Source organism: Chelonia mydas, chromosome 8 (genome assembly GCF_015237465.2).
Source record: "Chelonia mydas isolate rCheMyd1 chromosome 8, rCheMyd1.pri.v2, whole genome shotgun sequence".
Lineage (NCBI taxonomy): Eukaryota > Metazoa > Chordata > Testudines > Cheloniidae > Chelonia > Chelonia mydas.
In genome coordinates, this window is record NC_057854.1 from 81,183,047 (window position 1) to 81,210,609 (window position 27,563).

The 27,563-nt window shown below is 42.5% G+C and overlaps 1 protein-coding gene and 1 long non-coding RNA gene across 5 annotated transcripts; one reads left to right on the top strand and one right to left on the bottom strand.

Moving 5' to 3' along the window:
* LOC102942540 (interferon-induced protein 44-like) lies at positions 1-23,050 on the bottom strand. 2 transcript variants are annotated; one of them, XM_037907479.2, is made up of 8 exons: positions 22,932-23,050; positions 16,750-17,255; positions 16,616-16,667; positions 10,563-10,758; positions 10,170-10,322; positions 8,370-8,541; positions 2,793-2,893; positions 1-531 (listed from the first exon to the last, which is right to left on the bottom strand). In XM_037907479.2, the coding sequence occupies exons 2-8, from the start codon at positions 17,243-17,245 to the stop codon at positions 343-345; spliced, it is 1,359 nt and encodes a 452-aa protein (XP_037763407.1). In that variant the 5' UTR covers positions 17,246-17,255; positions 22,932-23,050; the 3' UTR covers positions 1-342. The 2 variants fall into 2 exon arrangements, with proteins under 2 accessions (XP_037763407.1, XP_043376819.1); XM_043520884.1 differs by lacking the exon at positions 22,932-23,050 and adding an exon at positions 22,501-22,636.
* On the top strand, positions 23,015-27,563 carry LOC122461408. 3 transcript variants are annotated; one of them, XR_006283274.1, is made up of 3 exons: positions 23,015-23,149; positions 25,383-25,461; positions 27,258-27,563. It is a non-coding gene; the product is annotated as an uncharacterized LOC122461408 (long non-coding RNA). The 3 variants fall into 3 exon arrangements; XR_006283275.1 differs by lacking the exon at positions 23,015-23,149 and adding an exon at positions 24,012-24,080; XR_006283273.1 differs by lacking the exon at positions 23,015-23,149 and adding an exon at positions 24,088-25,097.

The window sequence follows — 27,563 nt, forward strand, 5'->3', positions numbered from 1 at the left end:
AAAGTGCTTAGAGTAATTTATTTTTCCAATTAATCTAACAAAAGTTTTACAACCTACTGTTTCAATTTCTTTTTAAATGGAGAAGAGTAAGAATGTGGAATGTTTAATAAAGGGATCCCACCTTGAAAGCTCGAGAATCTATTCTCCCCATGATGCATGCAAGAATACCATTAATCTTACGAACGCAGTAACAAGATATAGAACCGTTGAGCCAAATTCACCATGGGCATAAGCAAGTGCAACTCCACTGAAGTCAATGGAGTTGCATCTGCTTAGGGCAGCAATAAATTTGACTTCTGGTGCCAGCACATAAAATATCCAGCGTCACAGGTAAATATCAGGTTAGGGTTCTTTCTCTGGCTTCTCAAAAGGGAAATTGTCAAGGTAGCTTTCTGCTAAACGTATAAGCTGCCTCGCTGCGGAAAGTAACAGGATGTCAACATCACACGAAAGATCCAACTCGGAGCAGTAGTTTTTAACAGGTACAATCTGAGCAAGAGGGATTCCAAGTTTCTCTGCAGTTATCCGCATCTGTAGAAAAGGCACAAAATGGATTATCCTAAAGAGCGCCCTGACTATTTTTCAATCTTTCTGTTTCTTGAGGAAGCTAGGCAAAAGCTTCAAGTATTTTCACAGATATTGTTTGGTGAGATTAAAAGTGGAAGATATTTTAGTCCTTCAAACTTCCTTATACTGAAGGCATAACCACTTTCACATCATACCCATCCTGCCACTGAAGTGGCAACTACATTTTGATGCAGTCACAGTTCAAGGCCGTATTCACTATATTTTATGCTTCTTTAGCAAATTCACTGATAGAAACTGACTGTGTAAACTGCCCTGGAGGCCAAAACCCTCTATTTAATCTCAGAGGTGATACCCAGGACATAGGGCTATTTTTCCGCCATTACGACCTAGAGAGAACATTACTAGGGATTCATCTCTGGTATAATTCCACTTAAGTCCATATTTGGCCTGTCTAGATACAGGGGGATATATTCTCTGGGCCAACCCAGCTCCTTTGTACTGGATTTTGGTCATAACTAGACAGTTAAGATTCTGATGAGAATAGCTCTTCGCTGGTATAAAACTAATACAAGTTAGCTCCTTTAGAACCACGCTTCCGCACACATCCTGACCCAGCGTCGTGTGAGATGTAGGAGTATGGGGAGTATGTCAGAGGCAGAGACGGACCAAGGCAGAGCTCTGCTTTGCTATGCTGAGCCTCTAAACCATGGTTCACACTGGGGCCAGCCCACAGAGTCAGGGAGCTGCACTCAGCTCTCTGACAGCCCTTACCCCTGTGATTAACAGATTTCAGATACAGGGCAGAATGTAGCCCAGGGTCAGGACTCTACTCTCAGAACTGATCCAGTCCCTTTTATCATTCCTGCTGAACAAAGCAGTCAGAACACAGTCATATCTCCTAAGCTAAATATTCCCCAGGTGGGGGAAACTTCAAATGGCATAGAGTTGGCTATTCCTCTTGGCTGGGAGATGGTCACTTGGGCCACATTTCTCAAAGGTATTCGGGCACCTAACTCCCATTGAAATCAATGGAAGTTAGGTGCCTAATACCTCTGAGAATTGTGGGTGGCTAAATCAGCCCCAGGCCAGCGTCAGTATTGGGGAACTGCAAACCACCAACAGCCTCTGATTCTTCACAACTTTCCATCTTGTGTTAGCATTTATGGCTGTGCAAAGTAAGTGCAAAGTAGGTATAAAATTCCACCAAAGGAAAATGGCAGCATTGTACAAGCACTCTGCACGGGGTAAATATCTAGACAAGATGGAAGGTAGCAGGGAATCAAACCTTTATGGATTCTCTCCTGAGTCAGACTCTGTCACAATGGGACAGGGGCAAGGAGTCCAAGGAGACAATTTTATGTGCTGGTCTGCATGAGCCATGTCATGATTTAGAACAGCCTAGGGCAGTGGTTCCCAAACTTGTTCCTCCGCTTGTGCAGGGAAAGCCCCTGGCGGGCCGGGCCGGTTTGTTTACCTGCCACATCCGCAGCTTCGGCTGATTGCGGCTCCCAGTGGCTGCGGTTCACTGCTCCAGGCCAATGGGAGCTGCTGGAAGCGGCGTGGGCCGAGGGACGTACTGGACGCCGCTTCCAGCAGCTCCCATTGGCCTGGAGCAGCTAACCACAGCCACTGGGAGCCGCAATCAGCCGAAGCTGCGGACGTGGCAGGTAAACAAACCGGCCCGGCCCGCCAGGGGCTTTCCCTGCACAAGCGGTGGAACAAATTTGGGAACCACTGGCCTAGGGACTCTACAAAATTTATCCAGCAGTGTTTGCTCCCCGAAAGACAATCTGCTTAAAAAAAAAAAAAAAAAAAAATCAGCAGAACAGAGCTCGCTCCCACTTCCTTCCTCCCCTGAAGCTCTCTTTTTTTCAGTTTTACACCTATTCACACCAGGGGAAATATGCAGCTGGCGAGTTATGGCCAGACTCCAGCTCCTTTATATGGAGTGGGGTTTCACAAAAGAATCTGGCCCTTAATTTTTAATGAGGTTTCTGGTATCTCCACCTTTTCCTGTTACGCAGTTTTATTCTTCAGAGGTGCAACTTGCAATTTTAACAAGTCTTAAACCTTGTAGGTAAACCAAAACCTGAGGTATTAAATTTAGTTACATTTTCAGCTTGTGCCTACAAGACCAGAATGAGAATATGTGTAGGAATATGAGGGGATGCAAGTATTGCAAACGTAGAGTATCACAGTACCTTGATTTGTTCAAGTCAACTGAGTTAATAGATAGCACCACAGTCAACAATGCCATACTTTACCTGTTTCTCAACAGCTTTGCTTTTGTACACACACTGGACGTCTTCTTCAAGAGTAGGGCAGATTTCATCGACTTTAGTTAGCAAAACCAGTTGTGGGATCCCTGTACCAAAAAAAAAAAGAGTAAGATTTTACACCTAATTTCCCATCAGTTCTTCATTGCAACTGCTTCTGCTTACATAAGGTGAAAGCGTTTTTGTTTTGCACAACAGCATTCGAAAAAGATTAATTATTAAATTAATATTAACAAACAAAAGAGAAAATTACTCACCTTGCAGTAACTAAGGTTCTTCGAAATGTGTGTCCCTATGGGTGCTCCACTCCAGGTGACAGTGCGTCCAAGCGCCATTGATCAGAGATCTTCGGTAGCAGTGCCTGGTTGGGACGCACACGCTCAGCTGCTGTCTCGCGGCGTTGTTAGGGTCTGCCTGAGTGCACACGTCCCGCATCACCCTCAGTTCCTTCTCTACTGTAGAGTTGTCTGATGAGTACTCCAAAGTAGAGGAGAGGAGGATGGCTAGTGGAGCACCCACAGGGACGTACATCTCAAAGAACCTCAGTTACTGCAGTTGCCAAGCTGGGGCAATAAGTATGACCTGGGCCTTGTCCTCTGTGAGCTTGCGTAGAACCCTGTGTATCAGTGGAATCGGTGGAAAAGCGTATCTGAGGGAGCTGTTCCAAGGAATGAGGAACGCATACCCTAGAGATGCATTTCCGAGTCCCACTCTGGAGCAAAATAGATGGCATTTGCGGTTTTGAGGAGTGGCAAACAGATCTATCGACGGAGTGCCCCAGTGAGAGAAGAGCTTTAGGAGTATCATGGGATGTAATTCCCATTCGTGTTCCTCGGAGAAGTGTCTGCTGAGTGTGAGATTGATGTGCAGATGCGTCTCTGAAAGGGACCAGCAGCCCTGTGCCTTGTGGTCACCTAGGTGCACTCCCCAACCTATGACGGAAGCGTCCGTGGTCAGCATGAGTACTGGGGAGTGTGGATGGAGGGGAACACCCGTGCATAGGTTCTCTGGTTTTGTCCACCAATGTAGGGAGGCCAATACGTTCGGTGGCGGAGTCAGAGTTATGCAGAAACTGTGTCTGTTGGGTTTGTAGCTGGAATTGAGCCAACCCCAAAGGCATCTCATGTGCAGCCTGCTGTATTTGACCATGAAGGTGGTGGCTGCCATGTGACCAAGAAGCTGAAGGCAGGTCCGTGCCTGTATTCTGGGGCAAACAGAGATCGTGCGTATGAGATGCGTAATAGTGAGGAATCTGTTGTGTGGAAATGAGGCTCTGGTTCGAATGGAGTCCAGGTGAGCTCCAGTTAACTCTATCTGCTGTGTAGGTATTAGGGTGGATTTTTGGAAATTTATTTGCAAGCCTAGACTGTAGAAAAGGGAGATGGTAAAGTTTGTCGCTTTTAACATCTCATCGTAGGAGCTGGCTTTGATAAGGCAGTTGTCTAAGGAGGGGGAAAGTATAATCCCGTGTTTGCGGAGGTGGGCTACAACTACAGCTAGGGTCTTGGAGAATAGCCGTGGTGCTGTGGAGAGACCGAATGGAAGTACTCTGTATTTAAAGTGGTCGTGTCCGAGCATGAATCGCAGGAAGCACCTGTGTGCTGGATGAATTGATATATGGAAATAGCCATCTTGTAGGTCGAGGGCTGTGAACCAGTCCCCTTGTTCCAGCGTGGGTATTATTGTGCCCAATGTGACCATCTTGAATTTTTGTACACGTACAAACTAGCTCAGTCGGCGTAGGTCTAAAATAGGCCTTTCTTTTGGGTCAGAAAGTAGTGGGAGTAGAACCCTTTTCCCCAGTGTTGCATCAGTACATGTTCGACTGCACCTAGATGGAGAAGATGCTTGTGAGAGGGGTCTCTGAAGAGGGACGGGGAAGGGGAAAGGGTTGGCGGGGAAGATAAGAAAGGGATGGAGTAACCTGACTGAACTATTTCCAGGACCCTGCGGTCCTGCGTGATCTGTTGCCAGACATGGTGGAAAGCCTGGAGGCGGAAGCCAAATGGGCAAATAGGCGGCAGAGTGAAGGGGTGGTCGTGCAGACGCCCGACCAGCACTTCAAAATTGTTGTTTGTTACCCGATGGGTGGGAAGTAGTTGGCTGCGCCTGGTTTTGCCTGCACATAGGAGGTCTGTTGTGGTTTCTCCCAGTGTCATACAGTCTGGACTGGGGTCGGTGATATTGTTGTGCTCGGGGCCTCTGATAAGGTTGATACCGTGGTCTCCTGGGGATGGATGGGTATATGCCCAATGTGCGCAAAGTGACTCTAGAGTCTTTCATAGTGTGAAGGACTTCATCGGTTTTTTTGGAAAAGAGTTTATCTTTGTCAAAGGGGAGATCCTCCACTTTGGTCTGCAAATCTTTGGGGATACCGGATGCCGAGAGCCAGGAAGACCTGCACATCACCACTGCAGTGGCAGTGGTGTGCGCTGCTGTATCAGCCATGTCCATGGACGCTTGTAGTGTCATCCTAGACACCAACTGACCCTGGACGAGGACTGACTTGAAGTCCTCTCTCCTGTCCTCGTCCAGGGTCAGCTGGTGTCTAGGATGACACTACGAGCGTCCATATATGGGAGGAAAAATCAAAGAGCTTGTTGTAGTTGTCATAGTCATAGCTTGCAAGAAGGGTGGAATAATTTGCAATTCTAAATTGTAAAGTAGAAGAGGTATAAACCTTGCAGCCCAGGAGGTCAAGGCGTTTGAGGTCCTTGTCCTGCAGAGTGGGCCGGTGGTGTGGCTCCTTTGTTCTCTGCGTCGCTGCATCCACCACAAGAGAATTGGGTTGTGGGTGGGAAAATAAGAAATCGACCTCCCTCGCGGGCACGTAGTATTCACATTCAGCTTTCCTGCATGTTGGTGGGATGGAGGCAGGGGTCTGCCAGAGAGTATCAGCTGGTTCTAGGAGAGCTTCATTTATGGGTAGTGCGATCTTTGAGGGTGCAGACGGTTGGAGGACTTTGAGGAGTCTATGTTGTGTTTCCTGGACTTCCTCCAAAGGGATGTCCTGGCTGCGTGCCACTCTCTTGAAAAGTTCCTGGAATTGCTTAAAGTCGTCCACTTTCTGTGGAGGTGAAGGCATGAGGGCGTCTTCTGCGGCTGATGGCGAGGCAGGAGCCGGTAAATCCGGGAAGGGTTCATAGCCCACCTCTTCAAGAGGGGGTTCAGGAGCTCTAGATGTTGATGGAGCTGGGGATATAGGCGTAGAATGAGATTGCAGTCTGGTAGAAGGGGTGCAAGGAGGAGTGGCAGCAGGAGCCGACCATGGGTACCACTGAGGCCAGGGCACAGGGTAGGAAAAGTTGGGTCCTGGCCACTGGGGGACAAAGTAGGGAAACTGAGGCTGATTCTTATGATGCGCCATGTCTTGGGGTATGTATGGCTCCAGTGGATGGGGAGACTCAGGCAGGGAGAACTCTGGTTGCTGCTGTGTGTTGTTCTCACTATCAGTGAAAGTAGCCAGGTGAGGTGGTGAGATCTGCTGTTCAAACAATGAGTGCTCCGTGTGTAGGAGTGGAAAGGCAGGCTCAGGGGCCAGAGATATCTTGCTGATGCAGGAATTGTTGCTGCTCCCTAGGCTGGTGTGCTGCGGAGCGTGGAGTGTGAGTGGCAGCCCGGAGTGATTTTAGTTTCACTTTTGTAGGAGCCGTGAAACGTTTGTTAGAGCCCCGCAGGAAGTCTGAATCTGCTCCGGGGGTGGCAGGAAGACTCGGTGCCGATGTTCTTGTCGGCACCAGGGTGGAATGCATTGCCAGCACCAGGTCCACTGTTGGTGCTGGCAGGACTGGTCCTGAGGAGAGCTTCCTCCTGCAGGAAGTCGGGTCCCTGCTTTTGCACCCCTTGTGAGTTGCTGCTGAAGTGCTGGGGCAGTCAGAGTTGCCTGCTCTCGGCACTGACAGCACCAAGGGTAAAGACCTTGCAGGAGTTCTTTTACCCTTTTGAGTGTCTCTGAGAGGAGACATTAGTGCTTCCTGCCTCTTCGTGTGAGAAGGTGAAGCCGGGCTCCCGGTCGGTTCTGACCTGGCAGGGGAGCGTGAGGGAGAGGGTTTACTGCCCTTCTCCACAGGCGGCTGCAGAGCTTTCTCCATGAGAAGCATTTTTAGCCGCAAGTCTCTATCAAGGCGAGCTCTAGTTTTTAAGTTGGTGCAGTGGAGACACTTCGCAGGGACGTGTGTTTCACCAAGGCATTTAACGTAGAGTGAGTGCCTGTCCGACTGCGGCATAGACTCCTTGCAGGAGCCACATTTCTTAAAGCCTGGCGACCGCGGCATAATGAAAGCATGAGCGGCCGGGGAAGTCTCAACAAGATACTAACTTGAGGGGGGAAAAAAATATTATTTTTTAAACTAACGAACTACGCTAAAGGAAAGGGAGAACTGGGAAATGGCTAGCTATTTCTATTTTTCTCTACTTATTTCCTATAGTAACTCGGGAAGAGATGAGCACTGCCCCAAGTCCCATCTTCAGCCGAGGACAGTTGAGAAGGAACTGAGGGGGGTGTGGGACGCGCGCACTCAGACAGACCCTAACGATGCCATGAGACAGCAGCTGAGCGCGTGCGTCCTGACCAGGCACTGCTACCGAAGATCTCCGATCAACGGCGCCGTCACCTGGAGTGGAGCACCCACAGGGACAGCACTCAAAGAAGAATGATTATTATTCTACCAGTATAGGAGACACTCCACTTAATGACTCACTGATCTCATTGGGAAGATTGCCAGGGCTGAGATTCAGTGCAATGAATTCAAAGTGACTCACAACAAGGGACTCCAAAAACATGGCACATCTAGCTGAGTTCAGTAGCACAACTGGGCCCTGCTTTCACCCCCGTAGGTTGTGTCTCTGTCTATTGCCTCCTATCGAAGTGACTCATATCACCTGGAGAGAAAATCAGGTCCCAGGTATTGTGTCCAAACATAACCACAGGAGCTAATGACGTAAACTGGCATTCACAAATATAAGAATCCTATTCTTGAGTTCTTTTTTCACTTTTTGTTGCTTCCCGTCTTCACTGCAGCTGCTAAATGAATCAATCTTACCTTTACTCCCTTTTTAAAAGGTTTTAATGCCTTGGATTATATGTATTTTAAAGTAATTAATGAAATCACAATGAATATTTCCTGATAATTTTCCTGATATTTCCTAGAAGCCTAGTGCACAGCTCTGTTTCGCTGGGGGCCTGTGTCAACAGCAGGGTTCTGCTGTACTGAGGAGAAGAAACTCAGTAGGGCACATTGGAAAACCAAAGGGTAGAGAACAATGGAGGTGATCAGGAATTCCTCTATTCTCCCACCAACACCAGAGCCCATTGCAGTACCCATACTTCCATCAGTCTGGGGGCCTGTCCCTCCAGAGTGCATTAATCCAGCTCAGAGAGCCAGCCACCATGTAAACCTCAAAAGCAATAAGTGTCAATTTCTCCTCCCACACCAAGGATAAGCATGGCTCCTAGCAGTACTTCAGGCCCCTAATGATCCAAGGTGCTCATGCTTGCAAGTCAGATCCCCTCCTGGGCGTGCCCACTTCATTCAGTTCTATGATATTAGGAGACATAAAACATACCAAACTGGTTCACTTTTCTTCGAAGCTGTTTCAGTTTCTCTTCCAGTTTCTCAGGGAGAATCTCAATTTTGCACCCATCAATAACAAATGCAACACAATGAATCTGATCCTTCAGAGAAGGGGTCTTGACATAGCCTGGAGAATCTGAACGAAGGGTGGCAGCTGGATTAAACTGCAAAGAAATTTTTTTATAATAATAAGTGGCACTTCTGAAGACCTGGAGATTCAAAGGGCTGTACAAACACTGATTCTCACAATACCCCTTTGGAGCAGGAAGACAAGTATTATTATCTCATTTTACAGAGAGGAATACTGATATGCAGAGATGTGAAATGATTTACCCACACTCATAAAGGGAGTGGTCACACACCCATACACACACACACACACACCATTGACTATCCCTATTATAGAGTTTTTGATCACACTTTTTATTAAGGTTCCATCTATAAAGCATTAATAAATTATTAACAGATGTTTTAATCAATGGTTAATCGATTGTTGTCGAGTCCATCAAAAATTTACCCATAACTATGGCTTATAACATCTACTGATGTGCTTATAACCATCTATACACATGCTGCTCACTACTGTAATGTGCTTTTAACATTCTTCATTTATTACTTCTTTGTAAACCATTTATAGATGGAATTTTAATATAAAGTGGGACCAAATAAATCATGGAAAGATTGGTCTTGTGGTTCAGGCATAAAACTGCGACTCAGGAGATCTTGCTTCCAATATAACTTTCACCAAGATAATTAATCACTGTTCCTCAGTTTCATATCTTTAATATTAGGTTAATAACACTTTATACCTCGCTGGGTTGTTACGAGGATTAAGTTAAGGTTTGTGAGGAGCCAAGATACTACAATGATGAGAGTCATACAACCACCTTAGCCCTCCATCTTTGCTCCTGTAACAAGCTCAGCTCATCTGGAATGGAGAATAAAAGTCTACATCTCTTGCATATTACAACAGTTAAAATTTGAAATGGTCTACAGGCAGCAGCTCTCTACTAGGCAAGACAAAAGGCCAGGTAAGAAGGCACTGTACTAAGCTTGAATTTAGTGGAAGCTGCTCTTTACAATGGTGGAAGCTGCTCTTTACAATGTTTTAAAACAATGTTTTCTAAAAATTCAAAATTTCAAAGTTGTTTCTGCTTTACCAAACTAGCCCGTTCTTCGTTTTTCACACAAAAAAATAATTAAAAATTGCTCATTTCCTGAAAACCAGGTTTCCAGTTAAAAAAAAAATTTAGAGAATCATTTCAATAATGTAATGATTACATTTTTGCTAAAAAACTTTCAAAAAATTTCCTGAAAAACTAAAAGAATTTCAAGAGATAACAGAAATTTGGGGTAGGGGCATTAAAGTCTATCTTTCTATTTAAAACATTTTTGTCTAAAATATTTCAACCAGCTCCAATCTTTATATACCTGGAGCCTGATTCTCCTTTGGCTTGTACCTGAACAAAGTAGGTGCCAAACGCTACCCGGGCAGAAGGGTGGACAGCAATTTAAATCAACTTCACATGACTGTAAAATACTACACAAAGTTCTGGACAGTGGAGAATCGGGCCTAAACACAAACTTCCCAGAGTTTATTCCTTTTCAAATACACCTTACCTATGATCACCATTCATAAGCTTTTACTATACAGTACCACATATGCAAGAATGTACTGAGCACTGAGTAGATATTTTGTTCCACAGTAATTAAATTTAAGGTATAATATTTGTACATCTAAAAAAACATTAAAGGATATCACTTGAACTGCATAGAATTGTAGAAATCCTACCTGGTACCTATCAGGAACATGGCCTTTTATTATGCTGGACACTTCATCAATTTCCAGACCTGCTCCTGATTTTTCTTCTATTCCCATTGTGTCACAGAAGATAATAGGCAGAGGCTTGCCATCTCTTCCATCTTTAACTGGGTAAGTCCTGTACTATTGGGGCAAAAAAAAGTAACATATCGAAATACACACCTAAAAAATCATATTTAGCGCCAGATTCTCTCTTATCCATATTGAGTAATACCTTTCTTCTCACAAGTACATGCATGGAATTCAGTGGGGGTAATCATGGACTATCTTTGGGTTTTACATTTAGTGGGGAAAAAATGTTGATTTTTAACTAAGAAACTGTGCTTTAGCTTGGATGTTTATTAATTAGAAGCAAATATTTACCTGTGTTGTCACGCTAGTATTATCAGATCCTGCTATGGCTTGGCTTGTCACATAACCTCGGAAAACGGAATTCACAGAGTTGAAAAAACTGGACTTCCCAGCTCCAATTGGACCAAGAACCAAAATCCGAATCCGTGGCACTGAATTTAAATAAGGTTTGTAAGATCTGATTTCCTCCATTATTTTCCCTCTTTCCCTGTTAAGACAAAAAGATTTGCATAGTGTTAAACACCCATGAGATCACAGCACATGTTTTGCACTGCATATAGGCACAGTGAATTCAGGACACTGCAAATATTCCTATCCCACTCCCATATACTCCATCTTTAACGATCATCAAACACACAGTCTACTCAGGACTGTTGCACCAGCCAGAGTGACCACAGCTGATGGCGTCACACCAGGCATGATGTTGTTAAGTTCCTAGATCTGGCTCAATCCTGCAAATCCACAAATCTCAGGGGTGGCCCCACAGCCGCACCAGGTACAGTCAAAACATGCACCCCACCCCCACCCCCTAGGTGTCAATAGAGAGTTTGAGAGCATCCTGGGAAGATGGCCAAAGAGCAGACAGTGGCTTTTGAATGTAACGAGCAACTGAAGAACAGCCAGATCTCTCTGAGATAATGACCTTCACACAAAGTCAAACCACTTTGACATGGTTTGGACATGGAATGGATCTTTAACTATGATATCCTCTAATTTTGGGTGCCCAATTTAAAATACCCTATGGCCTGATTTTCAGAAAGTGCTGAGTACCTATAGTTCCTCCCGAAGCCAGTGAGAGATTCAGGTGCTCAGCACCTATACAAATCTGGCCTACAATGTCTCAACCTGGGTACCCCAAATCAGCGGTCAACTTTGAAAATTTTGAAAATGTATTCAATCAATGTTGCCTAAAAGAGTTGCTTTGACATGTCACAGGGGAATAAAATCTCTGTTGCAATGTGCTGACTCTGTCACCGGTAATGCAGCAAAGTTACATTCATTCATTCAAACAGGCTTAGAAGTAGACTAAAAGTTATTAAGAGGGTAGGACGAATCAGTTTTCACAACATATGTATATAAAGCATACAAGTTGTCATGCATTACACATGTATTCAGGTAACCAACTTCAGGTACCGTAAACCACCAAATGCAGCTTAGGTCTTGTAAGCTGTGCACTGTGAAAACATAGCAAATAAGCAAAATCAGGCAGAACTGACACATCTGAACCAATGTCTAGTATGTGTTCATTGGAGTGCGACTGTTGTCCAGGAGTGCGACTGTCAACATAGCAAAGGAGTTTCTGAATAGGATGAGGTGAACAGCAATTCTCTACACTCATGGTGATAACATCAGGCACAGTGACTTCATGTTCCTGATTTTTGAAGTGAGGACAGTGGCATGCTTTATAGAAATGTCTTTTTCCACTGTTGACACATGGCATCTTTGACAAAAGATCCTCTACAGCTAACTTTGTACACCATACATGCTTAGCAGAAGCAAAATATTTTTTCATGGAAGATGCTTTAACTACCCAGATATCTGTTGAAAAAGTAAGACAGCAAAGCACGAAATGTCTAACAAGTTCTCTGAATGTGTTGGAGACTATGTGTTGTTTCAGACGGTGAAGGAAGTAAGCAGGAAGCAACCATTTTAGATTTGATTCAGAATAATAGGGAGTAATTGGTTGCAAATCTGAAGGTAGAAGGCAATTTGGGTGAAAGTGATCATGAAATGACAGATTTCATGATTCTAAGGAAAGGAAGGAGTGAGAACAGCAGAATGAGAACAGTGGACCTCAAACTCAGAGAACCGGTAGGTAAGGTCCCATGGGAAGAAAATGTAAGGAAAAAGGATGTTCAGTAGCGGTGTCAGTTTTTCAGAGAGACCATATTAAATGCATAGCACAAAACTATCCAGATGTGAAGGAAAGACAGCAAGAATAGTAAGAGGCCAATATGACCTGAAAAATCAAAAAAGAACTGTACAAAAAGTGGAAACGTGGGCAAATTGCTAAGGATGAGAACAGAAGAATAGCATAAGCATGTAAGGACAAAATCAGAAAGGCTAAGGCACCAAATGAGTTACACCTAAAATGGGTGGTTTTTAAAAGAAGATTTTTAAATATGATTTAAATTATACTAAGTTTTCTTTTTATAAATAAACCTGTTAAAATAAAATCTGAATTTAATACAAAAAATGTTAAGGCCAAAATGTATTATAATTTCTTGAAATATTTAAATTAAAGAATTAGTGTGCTGAATCCATGAGCCTCCATCAAAAACTTTGAGTTAAAGGCTGCTTTTCAAAATAAAGAAAGTATCAGGGGAAAAACATTTAACTTTTGAGGTCAAACTTTATAAATATGGCACAAGAGTAGCAATTAAGCAATATATCATTCACTATTTTCTGACAAACTAAAAATGTACCATTAATAAGAATCTGAAAATATTAATCTATATAGTTGTTTAATAGATGCATATAATTATAGTGTACCTTCCTAGGTAGCAAAAAAAGAACCAAATTCAGTGTAAAGGTTCTATTTAGTTGTAAATCAACATGTTTTATTGGTTATATCAGCCAATGAGAATGCACCTTTCTTCAGAAAATAACGACTTTCCACTGGGTGATTTAGCTCAATCCACCTGCATAAAAGGCAATAAGAAGAGGCTCTATAAATATATTAGGGAGCAAGAGAAAGACAAGGGAACATGTAGATACACTACTTGGTAGGTGGGGAAGGAGAGCTAATAACAGATGACATCAAGATGTGTTTAATGCCTATTTTGCTTCAGTCTTCACTTAAAAAAATAAATTGTGACCAGATACTTAACACAATTAATATGAACAAGGGGAAAGGGAAAGAAAAGGTTAAAGAGTAAGTTAGATGTATTCAAATTTTCAAAGACTGATGAAATTCACCCTAGGGTATGTAAGGAACTAGGTGAAGCAATTTCAGAACCGTTAGCAATTATCTTTCGGAACTCATGGAGGGTAGGTGATGTCCCAGAGGGCTGGAAAAGAGCAAACATACTGTTTATCTTTAAAAAGAGGAACAAAGAGGACCTGGGGAGTTACAGTCAGCCTAATTTCAATACTTGGAAAGATACTGGAACAAATTATTATACATCAATTTGTAAACATCATTCTAGAGGACAAGAGGGCGATAAAGAATAGCCAACATGAATTTATGAAGAACAAATCATGCCGCCTAACATAATCTCCTTCTTTGACAGGGTTACTGGCATAGTGGATCAGAGGAGAATCTGTAGACATGATATATCTTGATTTTAGTAAGGCTTTTGGCACTACATGACATTCTCTTAAGCAAACTACAGAAATGTGGTCTTGATGAAATTATATAAGGTGGGTGCAACACTGGTTAAAAGAGTGTGATGAAGTGGGAATTTTTCATAATATTTTGGATAAATATTGTGTGTGCCTCAGTTTCCCCTATGTACTGCATGATTAACTAGCTGGTGGGAAAAGGTGGTTTAGTTTTTGTAGCGATACAGGTATGACTTTCGCTGGCTATCTGGGGCCTGGGCCCCATACCCATGCAAAGTCTCAGAAGACAATGGCCGCTCCGATTGCCCAGGTATTTGGTGCCAGGCAACTAATGACATGGGACTGCCAAGCCCCTCTGCAGAAAGCCAGCCACTTTTGACCAGCTGGAGAAAAAAGAAAAAGGTGGCTAGCCAGGTGTTGAGAGGTTTGCCCAGGAAGAATAACAAAGGCAAGGAAGGATTGTATAAGTGTGGGCTGCTAGAAGCAAGACACACTCTTCTGGACTAGGACTCAAGGGGCGTCAGAGAGAGCTTGGGGCTCAGGACTGACCGAGATGGAATATTCTGTTACTCTCTATGTTAACCAAGGACTTTCTACGCTGTGTTCCAGATATCTAATAAACCTTTCTGATTTTTACAACGCTGTCTGAGATTCACTCCAGATTAAAACAACGAGGAGTCCTTGTGGCACCTTAGAGACTAACAAATTTATTTGGGCATAAGCTTTCGTGGACTAGAACCCACTTCATCAGATCCATGGAGTGGAAAATACAGTAGCAGGTATATTTATACGTAGTACATGAAAAGATGGGAGTTGCCTTACCAGGTGGGCGGTTGGTCTAAATATACCTGCTACAGTATTTTCCACTCCATGCATCTGATGAAGTGGGTTCTAGCCCATGAAAGCTTATGCCCAAATAAATTTGTTAGTCTCTAAGGTACCACAAGGACTCCTCATTGTTTTTGCTGATACAGACTAACACGGCTACCACTCTGAAACCTGACTCCAGATTAAGGAAATTAGGGGTGCATTGCTCCCTTTGGGTGTGCAAGCCTTCCCCAGGTGTCCAATTCAAATGGACTCACTGAGGGGAGCTCACAGAGTTAAGCAGGGGTGCTGAGGGCTCAGAGGTTCGGTCCCAGGAGGCAGAGAATCATTGGGGCTTACCCCAGTGACAGAATGTAACCCAAAGGGGGATAACACAGTGAAGAGGTCTTCTCGGGGACTCTTCTAGAGCTGTGCGAGAGCACCAGATCTGTGGATTCTGTGACAAAGAATTATATTTAAAGAGCAGTTATCAAGGTTTGCCGTCATACTGAGTGGACACATCCAGTGGGGTTCCACATGGATTGGTCCTGGGTCCGGAAGTATTCCATATTTTCATTTATGACTTGAATAATGAAGTGGAGAATACATTTATAAAATATGTGGATGACACCAAGATGGGAGGGATTACAAGCACTTTGGAGGACAAGGTTAGAATTCAAATTAGCTTGACAAATTGGAGAATTGGTCTGAAATTAACAAAATGCAATTCAATAAAGACAAGGGCATAGTACTAAAATTAGGAAGGAAAAATCAAATGTGCAGCTACAAAGTGGGGAGTAACTGGCTAGGCAGTAGTAGTGCTGAAAAGGATCTGGGGGTTATTGTGGCTCACAAATTGAATACGAGTCAACAATGTGATGCAGTTGCGAAAAAAGCTAATATCATTCTGGAGGCTGATAACAGGATTAACAAATGTAAGGCACAGAAGGGAAATGTCCCGATCTGCCCAGCACTGGTGAGACCCCAGCTGGAGTACTGTGTCCAATTCTGGGCACTACAATTTAAGAAAGATGTGGACAAATTGGAAAGAGTCCAGAGGAGAGCCACAAAAATGATGAAAAGTTTAGAAAACCTGATCTATAAGAAAAAGCTAAAAATACTGGACATATTTAGACTTCAGAAAACAAGACTGAGGGAGGACTTTAAGATAAGAATCTTCAAATACGTAAAGGGCTGTTATAAGGAGGAGGGTGATCAATTGTTCTCCATGTCCACTGAACGCAGGACAATAAGTAATGGGCTTAATCTGCAGCAAGGGAGATTTAGGTTAGGATATTCGGAAAACCTTTCTAAGTATAAGGACAGTTAAACTCTGGAATAGGCTTCCCAGGGAGGTTATAGAATCCCCATCACTGGAGGTTTTTAAGCACAGGGTAGATAAACACCTGTCAGAGATGATCTAGGTATATTTAGTCCTGCCTCAGTGCAGGAAGCTAGACTAGGTGACTTCTTGAGATCCCCTACAGCCCCATATTACTATAATTCTATGCTGAGATGCACAGTGTTTTCTAAAAGTATCAAATACACAGTTTGCCACACTGTACCTATGCCACTCTGGGACTTGCCCAGATAACTAACTAGCTGCTTAATCATGGTCTGTAATCCTCCCGAATGTCACTTTAAGTCTCTGCTATAGCAGACTCAGTGTGGCTAAAATAAACATAGCTCTTCATGAAGTTTATTTTGGTTTATTTTGATTCAGACATTAATTACTCGTTTATATTTGATCTGTTCTGAAATCATCATTTGGTACTTATCCCCAGATTGTGAGGTGCTCAGACACTATGGTCATAGGTGCCATATTAGTACCTAAGATACACAGATAAGCAACTCAGCAACACATAAGTCTGTCTACTCTAGCACCATCTAGTTAATTCCTAAAGTAACTCACATCACCACAGTATTTGGTGGCCACAGATCATGATAGTGATATATTACAACAGTTAACTTACTCAGTTGTCCAGGTAATCTTTCTCCATGGAGATTCCAGGAAACTGCTAATATCTAGGGGAAAGGAACATATAACATTAAGAGTACGAAGCTATAATTTCCTCAGTAAACATTTTCTCTTTTGGTATCAACTTACCTTCAACTCGATACACCTCACATTCCATAAGGCCTAGATCATTTCCATGCAGGTCAGCAACATTGAATGTGTAATTGTCATTAGAACTTGTTGCTGCGGCTGCTACATTTTGGTTCAACAAATGTAGTGCTCCACCGCCAAAATTAGGGCCATTGGCACTATAGTCATATATAGCACCTGATGCAGTTTTAACAGGAATTTTTAGTGGGCTGAGCACACCCTCTTTGCCTTTTAATCTAAAGAGAAAAGCCTTCTCATCATTTATGTACCCTCCAGATGAAACATAGCTCTGACGTGTAAAGCCTCCAAAAATATAACCACTTCCATTATATGCTATTGCTACAGTTGGCCCTTGTGCATCACACTTGGCATGAAATATAGAAGCATTGTAACCATGGACGCTTGCTTTATAGAGAAGAGACAATTGTCTGCCCCCCAACAAATGTTGCAGTTGCTTTACTTCATCTTGTGTTAATCTAGATTTGACACCAGCCATTCTTCTTACTCTAAAAAGACAGAAAAGATGTTACAAATACAAGTATAACAATAAGAAAAATCTATCATTATTTTTAACTCATCTCACCCAAGATGGAAGACAGTAGTGAAGGTCTTTGTTCCCCATGGAATAAAGTGGCGTTTTAGTAAATCATTATCATCATCATCATTAGTAGCTTTATTCCATGAGTATCTAGACTTTCCAACTGAGGACATGTGTGTTGTGCCTCACATTGCGTTAGGCACTATCCAAACACATAGTTAGAGACAGTCCCTAACCTAAAAAGCCTACCGTCAAAATAAACAAGACAGACAAATAGTGGGAGAAAGATGTTTTTATCCCCATTAACAGATGGGGGAAATGAAGCAGAGAGGGTCAGCTAGTATAAATCAGCATAGCTTTCTGGACTTCACAGCAAAATACCTTTTCTGCCTGAATGGAGACAAAATATTCTTAAAATGTATGGCCCAATTTTGTTGCCTTTACTCAGGCAAAACTCCTATTGACTTCAATGCAAATCAGACCCATTTTATCTAAATGGTGAAACCTTTCAAACTGTGACCTGATGCTAATCTTCCTTACACTGGATAACGCCACAGACTTCACTGATTTATGGTGGTGTAAATGAGAGAAAATACATATTCACTGTCTCAAAAATATAATTCCCAGTTTATGGAGTGAATCTTTTTCAATTTCCAATAACAAAAGACTGGCATACTGGGTAAGACTAATGGTCCATCTAACCCGGTATCCTGTCTTCTGATAGTAATCAGTGCCAGATGCTTCAGAGGAAATGAATAGAACAGGGCAATTTTGAGTGATCCATCCCCTATCGTCCAGTCCCAGCTTCTGACACTTGGAGCTTTAGGGACACCCAGAGCATAGGTTTGCATCCCTGATCATCTTCGATAATAATCATTGATGGACCTATCTCCATGAACTTACTTAATTCTTTTTTGAATCCAGTTATATTTTTGGCCTTCACAACATCTTCTGGCAACAAGTTCCACAGGTTGACGCTGCACTATGTGAAGAAGTACTTTCTGTTTGTTTTAAAAATGCTGCCTATTAATTTCATTAGGTGACCCCCTAGTTCTTGTGTTATATGAAAGGGTAAATAACACTTTCCTAGTCACTTTTTCCATACCATTCATGATTTTATAGAACTCTATCATACCCCTCCTTAGTCATCTCTTTTCTAAATCAAACAGTATGAAAGTTGTTCCACACCCCTAATCATTTTTGTTGTCCTTCTCTGCACCTTTTCCAATACTGTTATATCTTTTTAGAGATGGGGTGACCAGAACTGCACACAGTATTCAAAATGATTAAAGGTCTAGAAAACATGACCTATGAGGGAAGATTGAAAAAATTGGGTTTGTTTAGTCTGGAAAAGAGAAGACTGAAAGGGGACATGATAACAGTTTTCAAGTACATAAAAGGTTGTTACAAGGAGGAGGGAGAAAAATTGTTCTTCTTAAACTCTGAGGATAGGACAAGAAGCAATGGGCTTAAATTGCAGCAAGGGCGGTTTAGGTTGGACATTAGGAAAAAATTCCTAACTATCAGAGTGGTTAAGCACTGGAATAAATTGCCTTGGGAGGTTTTGGAATCTCCATCATTGGGAATTTTTAAGATCAGGTTGGACAAACACCTGTCAGGGATGGTCTAGAGATAATACTTAGTCCTGCCTTGAGTGCAGGGGACTGGACTAGATGACCTGTCAAGGTCCCTTCCAGTCCTATGATTCTATGTGGGTGTATCATATATTTTTATAATGGCACTATAATATTTTCTGTTTTATTTTCTATCCCTTTCCTAATGGTTCCTAACACTGTTAGCTTTTTTGACTGCTGCTACACATTGAGTGGATGTTTTCAGAGAACTATCCACAATGACTCCAATTTCTCTTTCTTGAGTGGTAACAGCTAATTTAGACCCCATCATTTTGTATGCATAGTAGGGATTATTTCCCCCCAATATGCATTACTTTGTACTTATCAACATTGAATTTCATCTGCTATTTTGTTGCCCAGTCACACAGTTTTCCCTTTGTAACATTTTGCAGTCAGCTTTGGACTTAACTATCTTGAGTAATTTTGTACCATCTGCAAATTTTGCCACCTCACTGTTTACCCCTTTTTCCAGATCATTTATGAATATGTTGAATACTAGTGGTCACAGTACAGACCCCTGGAGGATGCCACTCTCCATTCTGAAAACTGACCATTTATTCCTACCCTTTGTTTCCTATCTTTTAGCCAGTTACCAATCCATGAGAGGACCTTCCCTCTTATCCCAGGACTTATTAGTTTGCTTAAGAGCCATTGGTGAGGGACCTTGTCAAAGGATTTCTGAAAGATCAAGTATACTATATCCAGAGGATCACCCTTGTCCAAATGCTTGTTGACACCCTTAAGGAATTCTAATATAATGGCCTTTACAAAGCCATGTTGACTCTTCACCAATATATCATGTTTATCTATGTGTCTGATAATTCTGCTGTTTGTATAGTTTCAACCAATTTGCCTGGTAATGAAGTTAGGCTTACCGGCCTGTTATTGCCAGGATCACCTCTGGAGCCCTTTTTAAAAATCAACATTAGATTAGCTACTCTCCAGTCACCTGGTACAGCAGCTGATTTAAGCAACAGGTTATATGCCACAGTTAGTAGTTCTGCAATTTTATATATGAAACTCTTGGGTGAATATCATCTGATTGTGGTGACTTATTACTGTTCAATTTATCAATTTGTTCCAAAGCATCCTCTGCTGCCACACCACCTCCTGAGATAGTTCCTCAGATTTGTCACCAAAAAAGAATAGCTCAGGTGTGGGGATTTCCCCAACATACTCTATAAAGAATTAATTTAGCTTCTCCGCAATGGCCTTGTCTTCCTTGAGTGCTCCTTTAGCACCTCAATTGTCCAATGGCACTGTTTGGCAGGCTTCTGGTGTATTAAAAAAATCCTGCTGGTTTTTATGTCTTCATTAGTTGTTCTTCAATTTCTTTCTTGGCCTGCTTTATTGTATTTCTACACTTGACCTGCCAAAGTTTATCCTCCTTTCTATTTTCCTCACTGGAATTTGACTTCCAATTTCTAAAGGATGCCTTTTTGCCTCTCACCACCCCTTTTACTCTGCTGTTTCGTCACAGTGGAACTTTGCTGCTTTTCTATTCTTTTTTTTTTAATTTGGGATGTACATTCCGTTTGAGCCTCTATTATGCTGTTTTTAAATAGTCTCCAGGCAATTTGAAGGCAATTCACCCTTGTGGCTGTTTCTTTTAATTTCCATTTCACTAGCTTCATCATTTTTGTGGTTCCCCTTTTTGAAGTTAAAGGCTATTGTGGTGGGTGTCTTTGGCATCTTCCCCCTCCAATGATGTTAAGTTTAACACTATGGTCACTATGAGTGGTTCAGCTACATTCACCTCTTGGACCAGATCCCGTGTCCCACTTAGGACTAAATCCAGAATTGCCTCTCCCCTTGTGGGTTCCAGGACAAGTTGCTCCACGAAGCAGTCATTTATGGTGCCTAGAAATTTTACCTCTGCATCCCTTCCTGTGGCAACATACACCCAGTCAATAGGAGGATAGTTGAAAAAATCCCTTATCAATGTATTTTCTGCCTTTGTCGCCTTTCTCTGAATATTTCACAATCATTGTTACTATACCAGTCAGATGGCTAGTAGTATATTCATACTGCTACACTCTTCCATCCATCTTCAAGGATGGAATTACTGTCCATAGAGATTCTACGGTACAGTTTGATTCATTTAAGATTTTTACTTTGACGATATGCTTTCTTTCACATGTAGTGGCACTACCCCACCAATGAGCTACTCTGTCATATCTATATATTTTGCATCCTGGCCAGTTAATGACCAGCTGAAAGCACAGAGCCAGTCCTGCAAATCCTAATCTGAAAGCTACTTGTATGAGCAAAGTGTGTAGGGTTTATTGTCTGCATAACCACACAAGATTAGTTTAATAATTCTGAAGCTAATGTGGCAAGTAGAAAGAATTAACGAACACATCAATGTTATTTGTGTTTTCACCTTGCCACGTTTAATTTCTTCTTTCACTGTACTGTTTCTATGGAGTGACACAGAGGCTAACACACCTCCAACAATTGTTCTTTTTTAAGTTCTCTTAATATTTTCCAGAGGGATGGGGGGGTTGTTGTTTTTTCCGTACTGACTGCTCCTCTGCCAGAAGAAATCTTTGTTGTGCAGCCAGACTGTGGGGGGGGGGGGTACATCAAGAATGACTTCTCTTGCAATGGTAAGCCAATTTCTCTGCTCTCTATTTAAATATATTGCCCTGAAGAGGATGATCCAGGGTTCAATTATTACCACTAAAATCTTAGGAATATTTAGTTTAGAAAAGACTATTAGAGTTAGAATTACTTGAAAGTTCTTTACCTAGCCTGTAGGTGGAGCTAGAGTGTTATGGTTATCCGATCAAGTGAGCTGTAGCTCATGAAAGCTTATGCTCAAATAAATTGGTTAGTCTCTAAGGTTTCAGAGTAACAGCCGTGTTAGTCTGTATTCGCAAAAAGAAAAGGAGTACTTGTGGCACCTTAGAGACTAACCAATTTATTTGAGCATAAGCTTTCGTGAGCAACAGCTCACTTCATCGGATGCAACTGAAGTGAGCTGTAGCTCACGAAAGCTTATGCTCAAATAAATTGGTTAGTCTCTAAGGTGCCACAAGTCCTCCTTTTCTTTTTGTTAGTCTCTAAGGTGCCACAAGTCCTCCTTTTCTTTTTGCGAATACAGACTAACACGGCTGCTACTCTGAAACCTGTCATGGTTAACATTGTTGCCCCAAATGCCCAGTTTCTACCTAAGCTTCAAAGCTGATGTTACCCTGAATAAAACAAGAGTTGCATTACTGTACCATGCATATAGGTATAACTTGAACACGATCTTATATACTACCATATTCACACCTCTGCATCCACATTCAAGAGTAGATTTTTGCCCTTCTGTGGGTATTACTTAAAGGAATAGTAGGGGGACTATTTTACTACCTGTCTTGCGGTTATATCACAAACTGACAAGTTCTGGCACTCAGCAGCCACTGCTGCTGTCCATCGCTGCTGAATGCCAACTTCCTCTAGGTCTCTGTAGCAGAGGCTTTGCTAACATGTTCAGTGTGAAACAAAGAGATTTCTTTTAAACAGCGCTTTTAGCTCAGAGGTGATGTTATGGAACAAGGGAATCCAGAATAGGATGGATGTTATTTTCACCTCATTGGTAGCTGGCACAACTCTCTCATTCTGGCTCTTCAATCACGACACTTCCTCCTTGCTCAGCACAGTTAACGTACAAACGGCTCTCTCAAGCCTGGCCTGGGATATGCAGGACTCCACCGGCTAAAGTGATCAATATCTGGTTTAACTCTCCTCTGGTCTGATCTGAAACACATAACTTCGCGTTTTGATCGCAAGAATCGCTTTAACGAAGCTACAACGCAAGCGTAAAAGCTTGGGGAAGGGGAAGGGAAGCTTTAAGCTTCATCTTCCTGCTCCTGGCACCAGCTACAAGTTAGAGCCTAGCATCAGAGAAAGTGAAATTTTCCGACCGCAGCCTGCCGGCACTTAAAAACCAAACCTTCTCTCGATCCTTCTTAGCATTTTAAGCGTTCAGAGTGTAGATACTCCAAGATATGGCCTCTTACCGTGCAAGCCCGCCTGTTGGGAAGCCTCAGTGCGGAGAAGAAACGAAACTGAAAGTCAACCCTTTGTTCTCTCCACCCTTGCCGCCAAGACCAAAGCAGCCGGTGGTGTCGGATTTCTCCTGTCTCCCGGGCGCGGGCTGCCAGCCCCTTTCAAGTGACCAGCTCAGAGACTCTTCAGCTGAACCATAAAAGAAAGACGATGTGACCTCCAGCTTCCAGTGAGAACCAGTGCCACTCATGGTGTGATAACAAGGAAAGGAAAGGGTTAGACTTCGAAATAAAGAGTTATTGCAAAGTATTGTTTAAAAGTGAAGGTTTTGTGGGTGAAATCCTGGCTCCATTGGAAGCTTTGCTATGAGGGCCGGGAGTGCTAAGTAGGGTACAAATCGGAATGGCAGCACGGCTCACCATAGGTGCTGGGCAGCACCCCCTGGCCTGAAGTAGTTTCCATTATATGCAGGGTTTAGAGTTTGGTTCAATGGCTCTCAGCACGCCCTCAATAAAAATAGTTCCAGCACCTGCGCTGCTCACCTGGCACTGCCTTGGTGTCAATGGGCCAGGCAGTAGAGAATCAGACCCTAGCTCTCTATAAACGCAATGGAAGGCTTTGGTAGGAGGCAGGATTTTGTCTGAAAGCTTCATTGTCCGGGGTGCTGTTTTCATGGTATGCATTGATCTTTGCAGTTAAAAGCTAGACCCTTCTCTAACACGGGGGCAGTCAGAGGCAGCATATTTCTGTCCAGGGCAGCCTGGGAGTGCCCATTCCATTGACACCTCACACCCACGCTGAATGCCTACTGGAAATAGCATCATCTTTTTAATACTATTTTCTCAGGTGAAAGGAAAGATCAGGAAGGCTTGGGTAGGGCCAGGCTCTCCAGAAGCCAAGCACAGGACAGCCAGACCCTGCTGACAAGGACTGTATGAGACGGGCCTGCCAGGCAGGGGAGAGTCTGGCACCTATTTCCCCTGTCCATTTCCCACAATGCCAATGCACATCAGGGGCAGGGTTTCCCTGACTCTCCCTGTCCTGCTCTCCCTTGCTCCTCCCACTCGCTCTCTCTCTCCTACACAGAGAGTGGAGAAGAGGGTGGGAAAGGAGCAGAAAGAGAGAGGAATGACTGGAGAGGAGCAGATCCTGAGGATGGGGTATGGAATGCAAGGGGGCAAGAGAGGCAGTGAAGGAGGAAATGGGAGGGTGGAGGCTGTTCAGCTGAGCCAGCTAACTTCCTGGACACAGGAAAGAGAGAGAGAAGACTGGTTGTGAGGAAGGAGGGGGAGAATCAGTTCAGGCAATTTTTACTTACCCAAGGTTCTTTCCCCTGGGTCAGGCTTGCCCAGGCTCGACTGTTGGGACTGACTGGACTGCAGTCAATGGAGTCTTGAAGAGGTCCTGCTTCATGGCATAGCTGGACCTCTCACATGGTCCTCCTCCTCCTCTACCTCCTCCTTGTCCTCACTGTTCATGCCAGGGGCCTGAGACTCAGGCTCCTTGGAGGTATCCATAGTGGTGTGCAGGGTAGCAGGGGGTTCTCCCCCAAGTACGGCATGCAGCTCTTTGTAAAAGCAGCATTCTGAAGTTCAGCACCAGATTGATTGCGGCCTTCTTGGCTTTCTTTTATTCCTGCCGCAGATCCTCCATCGTTGTGCCACAATGCTGCTGATCCCTGTCATTTCCCTTCCCCTGCAGCCCCTGTGCAATAGATGTCCATGTTTCTACAGATGGTCCATTGCTGTGCTTGCACAGCATCTCCCCACAAGCGGAGGAGATCCAATATCTCCTGTATACTACATGCCGGAGTGTGTCAGGAGCATGTAACTGGCATGGTCAGCTGGCAGTTGCACACAACAATGGAGGCCTGCTAGGTGTGCTCATCCAGATAGGCAATCAGGAAAAGTCTTTTCAAAAATTCACATAGTTTTAAATGGAGGAGGAGGGGAGCGTCTGGTCGTGACCCCTGGGCAGTGGATTTAACAATTGTGACCAGATCAATCAGTGTCAGACATTTTTACCATATTTGCTATAAATGGTTGTGTGGTCTTCTCTGCACTTGTATTCAGGAACTTTAATGATAACATCAGTGACAGCAAGAGCACAAGACAATTTAAGAAATAAACATCTTCTGCATTCCTTATATAACATCAACAACAGGATCAGTTGGTTAGGTAAGAAGCTGTTGGTGGTACAGGACTGGTTTCTAGTTGCAATAATAAATTATTCTCTTACTTTAATACCAGCCTGTACCCACAGATCTTTATAGTCATGCAAACAAGTTACAATTAAACTACTGTCAAACATTAAGAATGGAGTAATAACAGTGAACATTTATTAATGTTTCAGAATTTATTCTTTCTATCAAAACCAATAGTAAAAATCAAAAAAGCTAGTGATAATGTGGAAATTGGTTTTAAACCAAAATGCTTACTTGACTTTTGTTTATCTTTACTTAGCCATGATTTTTTCCATGATGCATCACAATAGTTCTTAGTTAGTGTTCAAGACAAAGTCAGGATTGTCCCCATTGGTCTGGTAAGAAATTTTTAAATATAAGTAAGAAAAGTGTAAGTTGGGGTCAAGAAAGTCAAGAAAGACAATGAAGATGGTTAAAGCAGCAGTGGGAATTTCAACGGGTCCAACTCTGCAAATAGATCCCCATGCACAGACCCTTACTTCTACACAGAATCTCATTGAAATCATATGAGATCCCCATAAAGAACAGAGATCCCGTGGTAGGACAAGGCTGAATGAGAGATGCAGAAACAAAGATGCATGATCTGGAAAAGAATGGAACTATCAAGGACTTGAACAAGGTATCCAGAATGGAATGGTGCCATGAAAACTGACCAGAGCCTCTGTTTGCACAAATTAAAAGAACAGGGTGGCACTAGCACTAGTAAAGTCAGAAGACATGAAAGGAAGTACTACTTCCCAGAACACACAGTCTGTTTATAGTCCCATCATCCACTCAAGTACTGTGGATAGATTCAGTGAATTTATAATATTTGTAACTATGCCACCTAAAGAAAATCAGATTTCATGCTTCATGGTCTAAAATAGCCCCAGGGATTAGGAAGGAAGTTTTCCCCAGGTAAGTGATATATAATTGGCTAGTTGCATGAGTTATGATGAGTAGCCACTGTCCTCTGAAGTATCAGGAACTGGCAATTTCCAGATAAATTATCATATTTCACAGAATAGTGATTTCATCTGGCTGGACACTTTGTTCCTTTGATCCAAGATTCTTCCAAGATACTCCCTGGAATATATTTTATATACTTTAGATAGTTATTCCTGAGACACCTATTTCAGTCTCATTAATACCATATCTTACCATCCAGTAATTTTACTAGCACTCTGGGAATGGTGTATTGTATATTCCAAATGCCTTTTTATATCAACTATATAAAACTAACATTGCCAATAGTATATTACTCTCCTTTCCTGCAACTATCTGTCAATTCAGCTCACATGTACCATTAAAAATACTGTAGTATACCAACTTCATATACCCTTGCTGGGAAGTAAATTAACAAAATAACTTAGAATTTCACCATTCTATTCAAAGCACTTTCTTTAAATTAGTGGCAGTAAGAATACAGTTCAGATTCAAAACACCAATAGTGTTTAAATTATACATCTTTATTCAATTTAATGTTCAATTAGAAGGTTACAAAAATGTTTGCAAAGGCAAGTTGCAATCCTATTCTAGCGTACTGTACCTATCTTTTGTGATAGGTTCCCCCAACCTCTCAAATATATTTTCTCAGGTACAGAACATCATGCATTTTCCAAATCCTTTCCCTCTACTTCAAATTTCATTTAATCCATCATTGACAGCTTTGTACCATGGTAGGCAAGCAGCCATTTTGGCTTCTCTTTGCCCTCTGGCTGTTCTCAGTCTGAGTCATTATTCTGCAGATATAAGAGAAACATCATAGGTGAGTCAAGATACTATTCAAAAGATCCTTGTACCAAAAAAAAAATAAAAAAAATCAGAGATAGAGTATCCTTGTTCCTTCCCTGATACGAGAACTTTCAGGACTGACAACCACATACTGAGTTTCTCTGTTAATCATACATACTCTACTGAGATTTATTACCTTTATTAAAAAGTTATAGTGTAGGTGGAACTAAAATACCTATCCTTTGCAATAAATGAGCATATATTCATGTGTAAAGTAGAAAATCCATTATCAGGTGTGCTTTAAGTATTGTAAAGTTTTTAGTCATTTTCTATTCTATAACGGTTATAAAAATAATGAACTTGAATTTTCCAAAGTAGAGAAATTTAAGACACATCAATTATTTCCTTTGTATTTTTTCAGATAACCTCCTCTGAAGAAAGTGTCATTCTGATTACAACAGTGAGAGTGCAAAATCACACATTTCTCAGTGAATTTTGGGCATGATCGAAAGCCAACTTAGGTCTCTTATTAACTTCAGTGGACAGTGGATGAGACCCTTGAACACAACTTCACCACTATTAAGAACCTTGCTGCAGCAACTGGCTGCAAAGGCTGCTGGAAAGTTTTGATGCTTTCAGAGTAAAGCTTTACCGTTTCTTTGCCCAGAACAATGGTTATTCCAGCTATTAGTTCCTACTTTTTATACTCTAATAAATGTGTTAGTCT

What these genes read in the sequence shown, in the direction of transcription:
- LOC102942540 (XM_043520884.1), bottom strand. Translation starts at nt 22,529, where the DNA reads ATGAGAGAGTTGTGCCAGCTACCAATGAG. An exon ending in AAGATTACCTGGACAACTGA is followed by an intron (nt 10,759 to 16,615) that starts GTAAGTTAACTG and finishes TTGTCTTAACAG; the next exon opens with GGAAAGAGGGAAAATAATGG. An exon ending in ATACTAGCGTGACAACACAG is followed by an intron (nt 10,323 to 10,562) that starts GTAAATATTTGC and finishes TTGCCCCAATAG; the next exon opens with TACAGGACTTACCCAGTTAA.